General features: G+C 43.2%; 1 protein-coding gene across 1 annotated transcript in view; it reads right to left on the bottom strand.

Moving 5' to 3' along the window:
• LOC135508306 (chloride intracellular channel protein 4-like) overlaps positions 1–17,631 on the bottom strand; it is a 30,632-nt gene extending 13,001 nt beyond the window's left edge. The window contains exon 1 of the mRNA XM_064928396.1: positions 17,132–17,631. Within this exon, the coding sequence (XP_064784468.1) occupies positions 17,132–17,200 (69 nt within the window). The 5' untranslated portion in view covers positions 17,201–17,631. The remainder of the gene's footprint in view (positions 1–17,131) is intronic.
• Between the last annotated feature and the right edge of the window lie 2,404 nt (positions 17,632–20,035).

Genomic DNA, 20,035 nt, shown 5'->3' on the forward strand with positions numbered 1-20,035 from the left:
GCTATCTTAACACTGTTCTCTCTCAAGTTTCCATTGCTCTGAGCAGTGTCTCAGAACCATTACATTCACCAGTGTGAATACAGAGGTCCTTGTGGGGAATAACAAGCAGGAATATGGAGGAAAGGCACAGAGCTCTTTTGTTCGTGGACAGTTCTGTGGGTGTCAATGGATAAAAAACAGACCAATAAAATTTGAAGTGAGGCAAGAAATTATTTTGGGCCAGCACCTAATATGGTCATGAGATCACACAGTTTCCAGAAAACAAACCAGAATCTGGGATTCAACAGTAATCGTAATTTCACAAGTTATATGTGGTAAAAAAAAATATCAATCCCACAGTACTTATTTAGAAATATTACTGAACAAGTATCATTCACTACACGAAATAGCCTAGCACTATCCATTTATCTTCTTACTTTTCATGTTAAAATTAGTCAGGAGTTGCTGATGATTGCATCATATTCCACATAAACTTCTCAGAGATTACACATTGTCCCAATGTTCTTTTGGTTTGAATAGGCCCATTTCACTTACAGCAAGCAACACGTGCTTCAACAGCTAGCAATTACCAATGAACGTTAGGCTTTTGATATCAAAGTAATGAGAGAACCTGAATCAACAGAGACACGGATCGACACGTGTATGCACACACACACGCGCACACAAACAGTCACGTCACACACACACACACACACAGCTGTCTGTCCGTTGGAGAGGATGACTCATGCAGAAGTCACAGAATTTCCAGGGACGCCAACCAGCGCACAATGAGACCTCAGTCAGTCCCCCATCTACAGGAGACACACATACTGCCATGTCACCAGTGGAGAGGTCATAGATCATGTTATCATTTCCCCCCTGACACGGTCTGATGGTAGAGCTACTGGTGTAAAGACCATCTTGAGCCATGTCAAGACTGATGGTACAGTAGGTCACAACTATATTGAACAAAAATATAAATGCAACATGTAAAGTGTTGTTCCCATGTTTCATGAGCTGAAATAAAAAGTGCCATCATTTTTCTAATCGCACAAAAAAGCTTATTTCTCTCAAATTTGGTGGACAAATTTGGTTGCATTCCTGTAGTGAGGATTTCTCCTTTGCCAAGTTAATCCATCCACCTGACAGGTGATGCATATCAAGAAGCTGATTAAATAACATGATCATTACACAGGTGCACCTTGTGCTGAGGGCTTATGTTCCCTCTAAGCTGCTTGCGTGTGCAGGCACACAGTGGCCCAAGACTGAGAAAAGCACGAGATTGAACTCAACTCAACTTTCTTGAGTTTTCCCTGTTATTTAACACTATTCATGTTTCCCTTTCTGTGGCAATTGTGATCGAATCAACGCAATATTAGCCACTTTCAATGCAACATACCGAAACAAAGCAAACTACTCTAGTAGCCCGTACTCTACACAGACCAGTGCAGCATAACCAATCAGAGCTGCAGATAGACCTTTGCCATATATGGATATGTGCCATTTACATTGAACTGGACTGTATTTACAGCTGTAGTCATGAGTAGATGCCTTTGTTTTGAGATCAAAGCCAGAGATGCATGTAGACACGTGTGCACATTTTGTTCATATTTTGCTAGTTAGTGAGTTATTAGCCCAGTTATAATTTGTAGTCAGCAATAGGGGAGTGATTGCTTCCTACAAGAGCATAAAACGTGTACATTTATAGACATCTTTGAAAAGCGAGTAAAGTAAAGAGCTTTTTTTTGTCTTGAATGGGCAGTGTTGTATTTTGAGACAGGCTTTAATAAATTAAGTAGCCAATAGTCAGAGGGTAGCAGAATTTGTCTGATTCTCTGTAATAATGGTATGGGAATAATAATGCATTTTATTTTGTTAACTGGTTTCTTGCATCAAACAACACAAAAAAACATGTTCAGTCACCGCCTTGTCTGAAGGACAAGCGGATAAACAGGTTAATGTCAAGCCAAGCATGTTTTTTTCAAATGTTTTTTTATGTAGGCCGACATTGAACATCCCACATTGGCTGCTACTGTAGGCTGAATGACAGAACCGCTATTCCCATGTTAAAATGTTATGGGATACATTTTCTCCATAGTTTTTGATGGTAGGCCACTCTGGTAGGCCTACATTATGACCAAATAGCCACAGTAGCCCACTTGGCCACTGTTAAAACTGACTTAAAGCAGGTACAGCCTCAAGTGTTCACAGTAAATGCGCGTTGGAAGTTGCACAGAATTTTTATAATGTTCAAGTTTGCTCAGTGTTGAAAACAATTTGAGGGAACATTGTTGGGGACAATAAAAGGACACTCTAAAATGTGCAGTTTTGTCACACAGCACAATGCCACAGGTCTCAAGTTTTTAGGGAGCGTGCAATTGGCATGCTAACTGCAGGAATGTCCTCCAGAGCTGTTGCCAGAGAATTGTACCATAGTTTTAGAGAATTTGGCCGTATGTCCAAACGTCCTCATTACCGCAGACCATGTGTAACCACACCATCCCAGGACCTCCACGTCTGGCTTCTTCACATGTGGAATCGTCTGGAAGGGGCACTTAAGTGGGGAAAAACAGATTCTTATTGGCTGGGTCTAGCTACCAAGTGGGTGGGCCTATGCCCTCCCAGGCCCACCTATGGTGGCACCCCTGCCCAGTCATGTAAAATACATAGATTAGGGCCAAAGTATTTCATTTCAATTGACTGATTTCCTTGTTTTTTAGCGAGAATATAGACGACTTTCAAGTAGTAAGACATGTATAAAAACATCAGATACCATTAATAAGAAGGGGCTAGAAGTGTCTTATATGGTGAGCTACTGAGTGGCTAGGAAAGGCAAGCCCCAAACTATTGGAGGACTTAATTCTTCCTGCTGCGGATATGGCTGGGACAATGCTGGGAGAAGAGGCCCAAAAAACTATACAAACAATTTCTTCATCAAACAACACTGTTTCACGACGCATCTGTGACACGGCAGGAGATGTTTTAAAACAATAATTGTTTCGCACACAAGCCAGTGAATTCTATGCATTACAGCTGGATGAGTCAACAGACATGGAGGGCCTGGCACAAGCTCCTGGTATATGTCCATTACGTTTATTGTGGGTCAATTAAAGACGACATCCTCTTCTGCAAACCACTGGAAACCAGGACAAGATGAGAGGATACTTTTAAAGTACTGGACAGCTTTGTGATATAAAATGGACTTTGATGGTATCTGTACTGATGGCGCAAAATCCATTACAGGGAGACATAGTAGAGTGGTAACGCGCGTGCAAGCAGTTGCTCCCGACACAACTTGGGTCCACTGCAGCATACACCGAGAGGCTCTTGCTGCCAAGGGAAAGCCTGACAGCCTGAAAAACGTTTTGGACACGATGGTGAAAATGGCTAACTTTGCAAGGAACTCTCGTGTATTTTCTGCGCTGGTTATCAAGGGGCACGTTTTTTTTAAATTGAGAGACGAGCTTAAAGTTTTATTCATTGACCATAATTTTCACTTGTCTGACCGCTTGCATGATGACGAGTTTCCAACACAACTGGCCTATTTGGGTGACGTTTTTTCTCGCCTAAATGATATGAATCTAGGATTACAGGGACTCTTCTCAACTCTCCTCAAAATTGAGGCTATGATTAAGAAGTGATTTTTTTGTGTGAAAGTGAACGCAAGCTCAATGTCAAATGTAATATAGCAAAGCACCTGAGTGAGCTGGCTGCGTAATTACGTAGGTACATTCCTGAAAAGAATGACACAAACAACTTGATTCTTTATCTCTTTCAAGCCCTGCCTCCAGTCCACTTATCGATAACTGAACAAGAGAGCCTCATCGAAATTGCAACAAGCGGTTCTGTGAAAATTGAAATTAATCAGAAGCCACTGCCAGATTTCTGGATAGGGCTGTGCTCAGAGTTTCTTGCCTTGGCAAATCACGCTAAGACACTGATGCCCTTTGCAACCACGTACCTATGTGAGAGTGGATTCTCGGCACTCACTAGCATGAAAACTAAATACAGGCACAGACTGTGTGTGGAAAATTATTTAAGATATTTAAGATATACAACCAAACATTGCAGAGTTATGTGCATCAAGCACACCCTTCTCAATAACCTGTGGTGAATTATTAACAATTTATATGAACAAATAAGGTTGTATGTGTGTGGCAGGCTTACAATGATGGCAAAAAAACAACATTTGAGAGTGCGCTGACGCTGGGGCTAGAGGGGGTACGCAGCTGGGGGTTGAATGTTTGAAGGGGTATGGGACTATAAAATGTTTGGGAACCACTGCCATAGAGGAACTATGGAGCTCTGTCAGAGTTACCATCGGGTTCTTAGTCATCTCCCTGACCAATGCCGTTCTCCCCCAATTACTTAGTTTGGCCAGGCGGCCAGCTCTAGGAAGAGTCTTGGTGGTTCCAAACTTCTTCCATTTAAGAATGACGGAGGCCACTATGTTCTTGGGGAACGTCAATGCTGCAGACTTTTTTGGTACACTTCTCCAGATCTGTGCCCGACACAATCCTGTCTCAGAGCTCTACGGACAATTCCTTCGACCCCATGTCTTGTTTTTTTCTCTGTCATGCACTGTCAACTGTGGGGCCTTATATACACAGGTGTGTGTTTTTCCAAATCATGTCCAACCAATTGAATTGACCACAGGTGGACCCCAATCAAGTTGTAGAAACATCTCAAGGATGTCTCTGCTGTTTTCAATCAGGATCTCAGCGATCACTGCCTCATTGCCTGTATCCGCTATGGGTCCGCGGTCAAACGACCACCCCTCATCACTGTCAAACGCTCCCTAAAACACTTCTGTGAGCATGCCTTTCTCATCGACCTGGCCCGGGTATCCTGGAAGGATATTGACCTCATCCCATCATTCGAGGAAGCCTGGTCGTTCTTTAAAAGTAATTACCTCCCCATCTAAGATAAGCATGCCCCTTTCAAAAAATGCAGAACTAAGAACAGATATATCCCTTGGTTCACTCCAGACCTGACTGCCCTTGACCAGCACAAAAACATACTGTGGCGGACTGCAATAGCATCGAATAGTCCTCGCGATATGCCACTGTTCAGGGAAGTCAGGAACCAATACATGCAGTCAGTCAGGAAAGCAAAGGCTAGTTTTTCCAAGCAGAAATTTGCATCCTGTAGCTCTAACGCCAAACAATTGGGACACTGTAAAGTCCATGGAGAACAAGAGCACCTCCTCCCAGCTGCCCACTACACTGAGGCTAGGTAACACGGTCACCACCGATAAATCCATGATAATCGAACATTACAATAAGCATTTCTCTATGGCTGGCCATGCTTTCCTCCTGGCTACGCCAACCCCGGCCAACAGCTCCACCCCCCCCCGCAACTACTCGCTCGAGCCTCTCCAACTTCTCCTTCACCCAAATCCAGATAGCAGAGGTTCTGAAAGAGCTGCAAAACCTGGACCCGTACAAATCAGCTGGACTAGACAATCTGGACCCTCTCTTTCTAAAACTATCCGCCGCCATTGTTGCAATCCCTATTACCAGCCTGTTCAACCTCTCTTTCGTATTGTCTGAGATCCCTAAAGATTGTAAAGCTGCCGTGGTCATCCCCCTCTTCAAAGGGGGTAACACTCTAGACCCAAACTGCTATAGGTCTATATCTATCCTGCCCTGCCTCTCTAAAGTCTTCGAAAGCCAAGTTAATAAACAGATCACTGACCATTTTGAATCCCACCGTACCTTTCTGAGCCAGTCACAGGTGCACCTCAGCCACGCTCAAGGTACTAAACGATATCATAACCGCCATCGATAAAAGACAGTACAGTGCAGCCGTCTTCATTGACCTGGCCAAGGCTTTTGACTCTGTCAATCACCGTATTCTTATCGGCAGACTCAATAGCCTTGGTTTCCCTAATGACTGCCGCGCCTGGTTCACCAACTACTTTGCAGACAGAGTTCAGTGTGTCAAATCGGAGGGCCTGTTGTCCGGACCTCTGGCAGTCTCTATGGGGGTACCACAGGGTTCAATCCTCGGGCCGACTCTTTTCTCTGTATATATATCAATGATGTCGCTCTTGCTGCGGGTGATTCCCTGATCCACCTCTACGCAGGCGACACCATTCTGTATACTTCAGGCCCTTCCTTGGACACTGTGCTAACTAACCTTCAAATGATCTTCAATGCCATACAACACTCCTTCCGTGGCCTCTAACTGCTCTTAAACGCTAGTAAAACCAAATGCATGCTTTTCAACAGTTCGCTGCCCGCACCCGCCCGCCCGACTAATATCACCACCCTGGACGGTTCTGACCTAGAATATGTGGACAACTATAAATACCTCGGTGTCTGGCTAGACTGTAAACTCTCCTCCCAGATTCATATTAAATATCTCCAATCCAAAATCAAATCTAGAATCGGCTTTCTATTTTGCAACAAAGCCTCCTTCACTCACACCGCCAAGCTTACCCTCGTAAAACTGACTATCCTACCGATCCTCGACTTCAGCGATGTCATCTACAAAATAGCTTCCAATACTCTACTCAGGAAACGGGATGCAGTCTATCACAGTGCCATCCGTTTTGTTACCAAATCACCTTATACCACCCACCACTGCGACCTGTATGCTCTAGTCGGCTGGCCCTCGCTACATATTCGTCGCCAGACCCACTGTCTCCAGGTCATCTATAAGTCTATGCTAGGTAAAGCTCCGCCTTATCTCAGTTCACTGGTCACGATTATAACACCCACCCGTAGCGCACCTTCCAGCAGGTATATCTCACTGATCATCCCCAAAGCCAACACCTAATTTGGTTGCCTTTCCTTCCAGTTCTCTGCTGCCAGTGACTGGAACGAATTGCAAAAATCGCTGAAGCTGGAGACTTATATTTCCCTCACCAACTTTAAACACCAGCTACAGTATCTGAGCAACTAACCGAACGCTGCAGCTGTACATAGTCCATCTGTAAATAGCCCACCCAATCTACCTACCTCATCCCCATACTGTTTTTATTTACTTTTCTGCTCTTTTGTACACCAGTATCTCTACTTGCACATCATCATCTGCTCATTTATCACTCCAGTGTTAATCTGCTAAATTGCAATTCTTAGCTACTATGGCCTATTCATTGCCTACCTCCTCATGCCTTTTGCACACACTGTATATAGACTTTATATAGACTGTATATAGATCCCACTCCTTTTTTCTACTGTGTCATTGACTTGTTTTGTGTTATTGGCTTGTTTATTGTTTATTCCATGTGTAACTCTGTGTTGTTGTCTGTGTCACACTGCTTTGCTTTATCTTGGCCTGGTCGCAGTTGTAAATGAGAACTTGTTGTCAACTGGCCTGCCTGGTTAAATAAAGGTGAAATAAAAAATAAAAATAAATGATCAATGGAAACAGGATGCACTGGAGCTCAATTTCGAGTATCATAGCAAAAGTTGTGAATTCTTATGTAAATAAGGTATCTGTTTTTTATTTGTAATAAATTATATATTTTTTAAATGTACTAGTTTTGGCTTTGTCATTATGGGGTATTTTGTGTAGATTGATGAGGATTTTAAAAAATGTATAACATTTTAGAATAAGGCTGTAACGTAACAAAATTTGGAAAAAGGGAAGGGGTCTGAATAGTTTCTGAATGCACTGTAGTTAGCTTCAGGATATTTTAATAAACTGGCTACTCAGCCTTTTAACTGGTATACACAAACAGTCTATTTTTCTCACACCCCATAACATTTTATGGCTAGGAACATCAGCAAGAAAATCATGAGATGTCCCACTCCGCCTCCCTCTCTCTCAGCAGCTCACTTTAGGGATTGTATAAATTACCAGTCAGGTCCTTTTCATCAGTGCCTTTGTAATAACGATCATCCACCTAACTTTTTAAAAAGTCCTCATCATTGAGGCCAAAATACTCCACTCAACCAAAGTGGTGGAGATCAAAGCTTTCGACCGGGACTGTTGTTTTTCCTTTGGAGAGTTCTGCCCAGTCTGCTCCAGGCCTAATTTTAGCAAAATGATGGTCATATCCTCCCCTTCACTCACACTTAACATTCTAAATTGGGTGGGCTCAAATTCAAGCCACACTTTTACCAAATATGGAGCTGGCCGGCTGGCCAACAAGTGCTCCGCTGCTCTCCTCTCGTCTCTCTCCCAGTGACACAGGAGGAATTTCCTCTGGGAAGGGAAGGGCCACATCATGTTATGTCACGTCTACTCTGGGCTGGACAAGCATGCAGACTGGGCTGGGCTGGGAGGACTGGGCTGGCTGAAGTTGGGCTTGGTTTGGTGGACTGGTATCGGCAGAGTTGGCTGAGGTGGGCCTGTTACTTGGAAGGGAAGGGCTGGGACAAAGGCGGACTTGGCTATGGCTGGGTGGCTGTGGCTGGGTCTGTGGTCCAAAGGATGAGAGTGTGGAGGAGTCAGACCCTACGGGAAGGAAATGCAACACACCCTGGTGTGCCTCTGAATCATGTGGACGTCATGGAGTGGAAACCAAACATCTCCCAGACAGAACCTAACGTCTCCCAGACAGACAGGCCTACAGAGGTAGTGGAGGTTAGGCTTGCAACATGAAAGGTTAATTGGGACACTGACCGAGGGGTGGAGAGGGATCAAATTTAGCTGACCGAGTTATCAGTAACATGACCCATTACTCTCTCCAGGTTAAGAATAATAACACAGTATGAAATTATAACTGAAAGTCAGGGATGAAGTTGAGTGAAACATGACTCAAGTAAAGTAAGAAGCAAATAATAAGACAGAAACAGGGGAGGGAGAAAAAGAGAGACACGTGCAGGATACGTGAAGATGAAAGCTTTCTGCTCATCTCCCTGTGACTGTCATTTAAAGAGTTTGTTCCAACACAAACACTGAGGTCAGGCTGTGCTGTGACTCTCCACCGCCTTACAAAATAACAGACCCCAGACAGATGACTCAGAGACACACACTGTATTCCTCACCGACCATCCCAGTCCCACTCACTCTGTACACACACATCATTAAAACACTACATGTATTCTTCAACATTAGTGGAGGCTGGGGAGGGGAGGATGGTTCATAATAATGGCTGGAATGGCGTGGTATAAAACAGATGAAAACACTGTGTTTGATACCATTCCATTCCGGCCATTATTATGAGCCATCCTCCCATCAGCAGCCTCCACTGTTCAACATGCATATGATAGAGGCAACATCAATACAAAATATGGTGGTTCCCTGAAAAGATGACTAGTCTAGACTACTTTAAAGAACCACCCTTTGGCTCAAGCATTGTACTATGGGGGTTAGCCAGTTTGACATGGCAGCTAAGCCAGCACTATGGACACACAAACAAACACTAGCCTCATTGCTCATTTTAAGCATTTGGTCCAACTGGCCAGAACACCAGACAACCCACCTTTGACCTACTGTAGCGTTTCATTCTGATCCAGAGTCTGGCACACACACAAAGATGTCCCAAAGCTTATGAGCTCATTCTTACAGTAACAATGCCAAGTACTGTAAGTGGTTGACTTGAGTAGTCCATCCACACGATTGTAAAAGGTGTAGAAGTATAGATTAAATTGTATAATTAACATACTATGGACCTAGTAGCTAGAACAGTTCACCCACTGACACTGAAAACCAAACATGGCTTTAGATGACAGAGAAATTGATGTGGATAGAGTGAAGGAGGGAGTTGGAGGGATGGGTCCGGTTGGTCCCTTCATACTCTATTCTCTGTTTGGATAGCTCACTAAGGGTTATCTACACTAAGCATGGCTCACTGTCGCTCATTTTACTAGTGTGTTGCTGTGAGGATGCAGGCAGCATGTGAAACATGAGCAGAGGGGATCGGGTAGTGACAGATTGGGTTACACTGCCTGCCCCGAGGGTAGATTCCCCTCATTTCTGAGGTTGAGCACTCGAGCACCCTCTTAGCGAAGTTGATGTAACAGAGAGCTAAAAATGTCAGAGGCCATGTCTATTTGTAAACTTGTTTAAATCTGATCTATAAAGTTGTATTTCTGTCCGAATTGTTGCCTGCCCTTTCCCAACACATCCTAAACCCTTTGCTATGTTCCCCCTCTCTTCTCCATTTTCTCACTCCCTATCCATCAGTCTCCCTCATTTCTTGTTGTTCTAAGTCAATCTTGTTTCCTGTCATTGGTCTACAAGAGAAATGCCTCATTAGCAGAGGGCTTGCTTGGGACCAGAAGGATTAAAATGGCAACTTCCTCCCAACAGGCACCAAGCCTTTCCTCTGAACAGGATGGCATGAGCACACAGACACACAGTATCATAAGAAATCCCCCTGATCTTGTGTTGTGGTACATTGCTGGGTCCATTTGGCCAAGGCTCAGTCCTGACAGTTTCAATGATGAAGCATTTTGAAGCCCAGATGCTGGAGGAGCAAGTCCATAGTGCAGAGAAGAGCTACCGCTCACAGTTAACAGCAGCGCTACACAACAACAGACCATTAATCTTTGTCCCCTAACTCATGATGCTGACTGCAGCAGTACAATAGTGCTTGGGGAGAATAAACTGCTATATTGATTTGACTATAAAAACTGGCTACTCTCAATTGGCTTCAAATTGTCACCCCGGGGTAGAAAGAATGTCTTTACGCTGAAAGATTCAAGTAAATATGCAAACAAGGGGCAAATTAAGATTGACAGGCAGCAAAAAAGGTTGAGGGCAAGTTAATACTATAATATACTTGTGAGGCCAAAAAACAGTTCCGTTTATTGATGGTTAACCCAGAGTGTTTTAACTGGATCTTGCATTTTTTGACAATTACAACATAATAACATGAATAAGCAGAGGCAAAGGAGGGCAAAGATTAAACAAAACATATTCAAGCTATTCAAATATGTTCCTAATAATTCTCATGCCAAACTATTATTAACCTTTGATGGAAGATCTCACATTACATGGAGTCACATGTAATGTGCTATTTAACAGTAAACAAATTGACAACATAATTTCAGCATGCTTATAGGGAAGGACACTCAACAAGCACAGCACTTACACAAATGACTGATGATTAGCTGAGAGAAATTGATGACAAAATGATTGTGGGGGCTGTCTTGTTAGACTTCAGTGCAGCTTTTGACATTATCGATCATAGTCTGCTGCTGGGAAAAAATGTATGTGTAATGGCTTTACACCCCCTACTGTAATGTAGATAAAGATTTACTTGTCTAACAGAACACAGAGGGTGTTCTTTAATGGAAGCCTCTCAAATATAATCAAGTTAGAGTCAGGAATTCCCCAGGGTAGCTGTTCAGGCCCCTTGCTTTTATCAATTTTTACTAACGACATACCACTGACTTTGAGTAAAGCCATAGATAGTGTCTATGTATGAGAATGACTCTACACTATACACGTCAGCTACTACAGAGACTGAAATGACTGCAACACTCAACAAAGAGCTGCAGTTAGTTTCAGAGTGGGTGGCAAGGAACAAGTTAGCCCTAAATATTTATAAAACTAAAAACATTGTATTTGGAACAAAACACTCACCAAACCCTAAACCTCAACAAAATCTTGTAATAAATAATGTTGAAATTGAGCAAGTTGAGATGACTAAACTGCTTGGAGTAACCCTAGATTGTAAACTGTCATGGTCAAAACATATTGATGCATTAGTAGCTAAGATGGGGAGAAGTCTGTCTATAATAAAGCGATGATCTGCCTTCTTAACAACACCATCAACAAGGCAGGTCCTACAGGCCCTAGTTTTGTCACACCTTGACTACGGTTCAGTCGTGTGGTCAAGTGCCACAAAAAAGGACTTAAGAAAATTGCAATTGGCTCAGAACAGGGCAGCACGGCTGGCCCTTAGATGCACACAGAGAGCTAATATTAATAATATGCATGTCAATCTCTCCTGGCTGAAAGTGGAGGAGAGATTGACTTCATCACTACTTTTATTTATGAGAGGTACTGACATGTTGAATGCACCGAGCTGTCGGTCTAAACTACTGGCACACAGCTCGGACACCCATGCATACCCCCACAAGAGGTCTCTTCAGAGACCCCAAGTCCAGAACAGACTATGGGAGGCACACAGTACTACATAGAGCCATGACTACTGTAACTGTGTTCCACATCAAGTAACTGACGCGAGCAGTTAAATTCGATTTTTTTTTTAATATTTAAAAAACACCTTATGCTACTGCGGGAACTGTGAAGGAACACAAACATTGGCACAGACACATGAATACACACACACACACGATAACATACACACTATACATACACATGGATTTAGCACTGTAGATACGTTTTAGTGGTGGAGTAGGGGCCCGAGGGCACGCAGTGTGTTGTGAAATCTGTGAATGTATTGCAATGTTTTTAAAATTGTATAAACTGCCTTAATTTTGCTGGACCCCAGGAAGAGTATCTGCTGCTTTGGCAGCAGCTAATGGGAAACCATGAGAAATACAAATAAACTCAGCAAGAAAAGAAATGTCCTCTCACTGTCAACTGCGTTAATTTTCAGCAAACTTAACATGTGTAAATATTTGTATGAACATAACCAGATTCAACAACTGAGACATAAACTGAACAAGTTCCACAGACATGTGACTAACAGAAATTGAACAATGTGTCCCTTAACAAAGGGGGGGTCAAAATCAAAAGTAACAGTCGGTATCTGGTGTGGCCACCAGCTGCATTAAAGTACTGCAGTGCATCTGCTCCTCATGGACTGCACCAGATTTGCCAATTCTTGCTGTGAGATGTTACCGTTACTCTTCCACCAAGGTACCTGCAAGTTTCCGGACATTTCTGGGGGGAATGGCCCTAGCCCTCATCCTCTGATCCAACAGGTCCCAGACGTGCTCAATGGGATTAAAATCTGGGCTCTTTGCTGGCCATGGTAGAACACTGATATTCCTGTCTTGCATGAAATCACGCACAGAATGAGCAGTATGGCTGGTGGCATTGTCATGCTGGAGGGTCATGTCAGGATGAGCCTGCAGGAAGGGTACCACATAAGGGAGGAGGATGTCTTCCCTGTAACGCACAGCGTTGAGATTGCCTGCAATGACAACAAGATCAGTCCGATGATGCTGTGACACACCGCCCCAGACCATGACGGATCCTCCAAATCGATCCCGCTCCAGAGTACAGGCCTCGGTGTAACGCTCATTCCTTTGACGATAAACGAATCCGAGCATCATCCCTGATGAGACAAAACCGCGACTCGTCAGTGAAGAGCACTTTTTGCCAGTCCTGTCTGGTCCAGCGACGGTGGGTTTGTACCCATAGGCAACGTTGTTGCCGGTGATGTTTGGTGAGGACCTGCCTTACAACAAGCCTATAATCCCTCAGTCCTGCCTCTCTCAGCCTATTGCGTACAGTCTGAGCACTGATGGAGGGATTGTGCGTTCCTGGTGTAACTCGGGCAGTTGTTGTTGCCATTCTGTACCTGCCCCGCAGGTGTGATGTTCGGATGTACCGATCCTGTGCAGGTGATGTTACACGTGGTCTGTCACTGCGAGGACGATCAGCTGTCCGTCCTGTCTCCCTGTACGGACATTGCAATTTATTGCCCTGGCCACATCTGCAGTCCTCATGCCTCTTTGCAGCATGACTAAGGCACGTTCACGCGGATGAGCAGGAACCCTGGGCATCTTTCTTTTGGTGTTTTTCAGAGTCAGTAGAAAGGCCTCTTTAGTGTCCTAGGTTTTCATAACTGTGACCTTAATTGACTACCATCTGTAAGCTGTTAGTGTCTTAACGACCATTCCACAGGTGCATGTTCATTAATTGTTCATGGTTCATTGAACAAGCATGGGAAACAGTGTTTAAACCCTTTACAATTAAGATCGGTGAAGTTATTTAGATTTTTACTAATTATCTTTGAAAGACAGGGTCCTGAAAAAGGGACGTTTCTTTTTTTTCTGAGTTTACAAATACAGAGACATATAGACACGGAGACAGTACTGGGAGAGAAGTGCAGGACATGAGCAGCTCTTTCCGTGACATCTCTCTGGTCTGAGACTGAGGGAGAAGTGTGCTGACCTTCAGGATGTTATCCTGGGAAGACATCCCTGCAGGTGTTCTTTAAAAAGCAGTGAATGGTACATTATTGGGCTCTGTTCCCATGGTGTCCGTGTGACTCTCTCCAGGAGCACATAACACAGACAGGGACATAGTAAATTACTTCCGATGTTTATTGTCACTGTTGTCATTATTGATAGGCGGTGAAGTTGTGCCTTTATCCCAGCATGAAACAGCCTTGCCCTTGGCAAACTTGCTGGCAGAGAGACAGCATACAAAGGTAACATACAAACTAAAGATTGAAAGCATGTCATTTCTGGTTTCATCTGTGGAGTCATCTGTATTGCTTCATGTTTCATTCAGTAACTTAGGTATATGGGTGCTGGGTGATTGAGTGGCCATTGTGCATTTGTCTGCCTATAAATGGCCGATGCCCTGAGTCTCGAGATAATATGAGTCATCAAGGAAAAGTGACCACACTTCCCTAGAGGGTAGTCAGGTGGGATGATTCAGCTACCACTATGGTAGGGCTGGATGGGTACAGTAGGGGTCAGATGGGATTTGAGCCATCAAAATGACACCAATGGAGTCTTCAAGCCTTCATTAAAATCTCAGGCTGGGTATCATTCTGCATAACCACTTGCAGTTCAACTTTCTCTTGGCCAGATATCCCAATTACAGTTTGCAAACCAACTGTCTCATATGAGCAAACAGATGGCAGACATTACTAACTACCTATTTGACTGCTATGAGGAGGAATCAAGAGCCAACTGAGATGAACACCATTTACTTAGAATTCACACTCCTCAACATGCCAGCTAGTATTACTGCTCCTTGTATGTGTAGGCCTACTGTAAAACAATAATTCATCTGCAGGGGATCAAGGGTTAAATTGACGCTAGGTTAATTCTGCAATTCCGCATCTATAAAGCCTTGAGGTCTGAACTCACTTCTACAATCCAAACAACAGTAAACAGTGTGAGTAGAAAATCCCGGACACTCAAATTAGCATTTGGATTTTAGTTTACTATGTTTCACACACCTGGACAATGGGGAAAGATCTTGTGTACACAAGTGCAGCAGAGAAAGATCACACAACACAGTTACAGAGGGAGAGGTGCGGGAGAGTGGTTGTAGCCACATGTGTGGCGTCACCAGGGATGATGTAACTGCTCCTGAATGCGAGGGGTGGCTCACTCTGAGGTAGCTAGCTAGCCGTAGCTGGCTGTCGCGAACACCACCCTGTCTTCTGTTATGCAGTGAAAGCCCAGTGGCCAAAGGCAAACAGTCCAGCATTATCAATACAGAACACTCATCCTCCCTCAAGAAAGGCCTCTCTCCTGGACGCTGAAGATCACCTCTGTGTCAGTAGATGAGAACAAAGGAGGATAAAGAGAGAGAAATAGAGAGATTCCATCTGTCTACTGAACCCAAGCACCGAACAGAACTGGGCAAAGAGTTTTTGACCAATCTGTGATAACAATTAGGTCTAGAGTTGTCTCCGTCTCATTTCTCACACAGGCCGATGAAGGCAGACTGCCAGATCCTGTGTCCGCCATAACTGCAGTCATATTGCAAAACGTTAACGATCTGACAGATCGTGAGTCTGTCTATTGCCATTCACCCATTTCATACAGAAAAGAGACACATGTATTAAGTTCTCACTGTCAGCAGCATCATAACCAGTGATGATCATAATCACTAGTGAAACACTGCTTGGAGGGGGGCAGTGAGTTTACATCACCATTAAAGCTTGTTTGCAGGCAAAAGGCCTCTGACGTTTTTTCCCTAATTGAATTCAGGCCCCCAAACCCTCTCACCCCTCCATTCCCCCGGGGTCACACCCCCTCGTCCTGTTTTCCCTCTCCCGCTCGCTTCCCGCTCTGCCAAGCAACTGGCAGAAGAAAATGAAAAGCATTTACAGATCACAAACAGGGTTAATGGGAGTTTATAAAATATTTCAGTCCTATTCTAAGTCAGATATCAGTCTGATGTCCCAAACTTTCTAGTCTAGTTCATGTACCTTTTTTAAAATTAGTAACTTTAGATTGATCGAAATGCAAGTTCAAAGAGCTTCCTCACATACACTACAAGCTGTATTACTTCATCGCTAATGTATGCCAACTAAGTAGGGGGAGGTATCCTCATTCTGGCAGACTTGGTGAGGGAGAATATTGTGGGAGCCAAATGCTTCTTTCCCTTTCCTGTGTAAATTTCAGAAGTTTACTCTCCGACTTCTTATAAACTTGAGGAGGGGAAAGTCTGTTTTGTTGCATTTAATTGCACCACACCACCATCACTATCAGCCTAAGGAGGACCTAATAATAAACATATGACAGTAGTTGTATAGATATTCATTCTCTCTCCAATTGACAAATATCACAAGTTTCATCCCCCTTTCAAGTATGCCTCGACATGACAAAATAACAACTAAGCTCCCAGATATCCCACGACCGGAATCCTGTATTTAAGTCTAGGGCGGCAATTATTTTGACCACAATGCGACCAAACCGTGCTACAATGTATGGTTTATCGATTGATTGAATGCAACAATGTTCCGCTGATTTAAGGGCTATTGCTGAACTTTCAATTACATTTACAATTCAAGCTTATTAATTTAAAAAAATGTGTACCAAATCGAGACACACTTGAAAGGGGAGATGCTTTTTCCTTCCCTCTCCCTCTTATGATGGGAGAAGAGGGCCGTGGTATCCGCCCTACACGTCTGACATAAAACCACATGGCCACACATTGGGAAGTTTCTATAAAAAAATTAACCTACTGAAATTGTGACAAATCTTAAAACGCTTGGGCAAACTTATCACCGTGTTATTTGCAAGACTCGTTGACTTGTGTAGACCTATGTACAGTAAACAACGCTTCTCCAGGCAACCGTTTTTGCAAGCAAATGGCAGCAATATAACTAAAACCAAATGGTACATAAATAAGGACAGCCCACTTTTGTAACTGTCCTACGCACTCCAATAAATACAAGTATATATTTTTCTACTGATAAATCCACAAACTACTAAATATATTTGTCAATTTAGGCTTAATAATAATTATGCTAACTTATTATTCAGAAGAATATCGATCATTAACAAACTAAACTTTTCCCACTGCCGAATGAGACGGCCGAAAGAGAGCCTGCTACTGGACAATCAATTCAGGGACGTACCTTCACAAAGAGCTCGATAACGGGTTCGTTATCCGCCTTGATTCCATTATGGGGTACAGACAGAGACATTGTGAACTAAACTTAAAAATGTTACAAATGGAATATATATTATTTTCCAATAAACTTGTATCTTCGGCCTACTCGCTCTTCTTCGCCACCCTCTTTCCGCGCAGTATTCGGATAACAGCTTTTCCAAGGCTGGTGACCAGCTGGACAATCGCTACAATTCTCACACAAGAGTGCTGAGGTGCTGGGAGGAGAAAGTCGACCACGAATATAGCAATGTGCTATTGGTGCAGCCAGTCTACAAAACTGACCGCTTTCTTCGGTGTTCAGCGATCGTTGAACCCTTTGACTCTTCAGTCTTTTTGATTGCTTGAGTGCTGGAGTAGGATGAAGAGAGGAGGACGGGAGGGAAGAATATTTAAAGGCGTGATGTCCTCTGCAGAGCAAACAATACAAATGTGGGCAGGGTTTCAGAGAGGAGTCTTGATGGAGGAAGGATGCCTGCTGCGCTCTCTGTGCGGCATGCGCCTTTGGGCAAAGTGCGGAGCCTTGCATCCACAGCCGCGGGAAGCAGGGGTGCTGAGTGTGCTTGCATTAAACCAAAATATTTTTTAAATCACAAAAGTAGTGCACTGGGCCTTTACTAGTATTAGCAGACCAATCTAAACAACTGTAGCCAAGCAATTTTGTTCAGCATTTATGCTTTGGCAAGGGTGTGGTATATGGCCAATATACCACGGCTGGGGGTTGTTCTTATGGATGACGCAACACAGAGTGCCTGGATACAGCCTTTAGCTGTGGTATACTGGCCATATACCACAACCCCCTGAGGTGCCTTATTGCTATTCTAAACTGGTTACCAACATAATTAGAGCAGTAAAAATAAATGTGTTGTCATACCCGTGATATACAGTCTGATATACCACCACTGTCAGCCAATCAGCATTCAGGGCTCGACCCACCCAGTTTATAACAGACCGTATATCACGGGTATGACAAAATGTTTATTTTTACTGCTCTAATTACGTTGGAAACCTGTTCATAACAGCAATAAGGCACCTCGGTGATACCATGGCTAAGGGCTGTGTCCAGGCACTCTGTGTTGCGTCACGCATATGAAGAGTCTTTAGCCATTGTATATTGGCCATATACCACACCTCCTCGGGCGTTATTGCTTAAATATACCACTGCTGTCAGCCAATCAGCATTTAGGGCTTGAACCACCCAGTGTATAATTAAGAACAGTATCCTGCAAGAATCAATAGTTTGAATTGTAAGAGTTGTTGCCCTGTCCATTTCTCTGTGATTATCATTCCAATGGAATAACATGGAAAACAACCACTTTTTGTGAAGTATTCATTTACCATTCTTAAGAAACACTTCATGTAAATTACTGCATTGTACACAGGCTGGTCATCTAGGTTTTGTACCCGTAGACTTTCCATCACCATGAAGAAAAATAATGACCAATACAGTAATTGAGTACATTGAGACATTAAGTGGTTTGTGATGATGTGGCTCAGTTGGTAGAGCATGGTGTTTGCAATGCTTGGGTTGTGGGTTTGATTCCCATGGGGGACCAGTACGAAAAGGTATGCACTCACTGCTGTAAGTTGCTCTGGATAAGAGCATCTACTAAAATGGAAAAGAAATGAATAGACCATTTCAGTTTTCACATAGAAATAAGTTGCGTTTGCAAAGTATTATAAAAATAGATTTTTATATTCCACAAGTATTAACAGATTAACTGTTTTGTACAGATAATTATCAGACTCAAGGTACAAATGCTGGTAAACACACAAATGCATTTAATTACATTTTTTTCACAAAAGTAGTGCACTGGGCCTTTGCTAGTCCTTTATTTGCAGACCAATATAGAAATCTGCATCCCCTCAGCACCCCCACCCCAAAACTGCTTCCTGCAGCTATGCTTGCAGAACAAAACAGAATAAATTATAGCCTTCATAAAATGTTATTGCAATTACAATGTGCTGTCCATGATTCCCAAAAATGTTGATACAAAACATGTGAAGAAATAGTGAATGTCCCAGTGGCCTGCATACTCACCAGTGTCACCCATTGAGCATGTTTGGGATGCTCTGGTTCGACGTGTTCAACAGCGTATTCCAGTTCCTGCCAATATCCAGCATCTTCGCACAGCCATTGAAGAGGAGTAGGACAACATTCCGCAGGCCACAATCAACAACCTGACCAACTTAACGTGAAGGAGATGTGTCGTGCTTCATGAGGCAAATGGTGGTCACACCAGATACTGTTTGTTTGTGTGTTTTTTTAGGTATCTGTATTCCAAATCATGTGAAATCAATAGATTAGGGCCTAATTAATTTATTTCAATTGACTGATTTACTTTTAGGAACTGTAACTCAGTAAAATCTTTGAAATTGTTGCATGTTGTGTTCATATCTTTGTTCAGTATATTTATCTCATAATCTGTATAGTGCCTCCAAAACAGTTTGGTTAAGATAGCCTACGGAAAATTGACAGAGATACCCAAGCATATTCAAATCGTTCATATTCAACATTTTTCATACAGAAATCTCAACGAGACTGTGGATGGAGCTGGCTCAACTCCCCCTTTGAGACCTTGTTTTGACTGGCCTCTCTGCATGTTGCCCGTGGCAACAATGCTGATGTAGCAGCTTGTTCAGCAGACACACAGCCTGCGTCGGCCCGCCTCTGGAGCTGGTGTTACAACACCATTATTAACCATAAAGACAACAGGTTGTTGTTTAGTTCCTTTAAAACCTTCACAAGACCTTCACTAGTACATTATATATCAAAAACTTCAGGATAGACTATTTTCAGTCCATTTTTTTAATTCTTCTGACAGATGTTGTCATTAGTGATAGCTGGCAGATGAGATAAAAGGGCACTACA

The sequence above is a fragment of the Oncorhynchus masou genome, chromosome 21 (genome assembly GCF_036934945.1).
Source record: "Oncorhynchus masou masou isolate Uvic2021 chromosome 21, UVic_Omas_1.1, whole genome shotgun sequence".
NCBI lineage: Eukaryota > Metazoa > Chordata > Actinopteri > Salmoniformes > Salmonidae > Oncorhynchus > Oncorhynchus masou.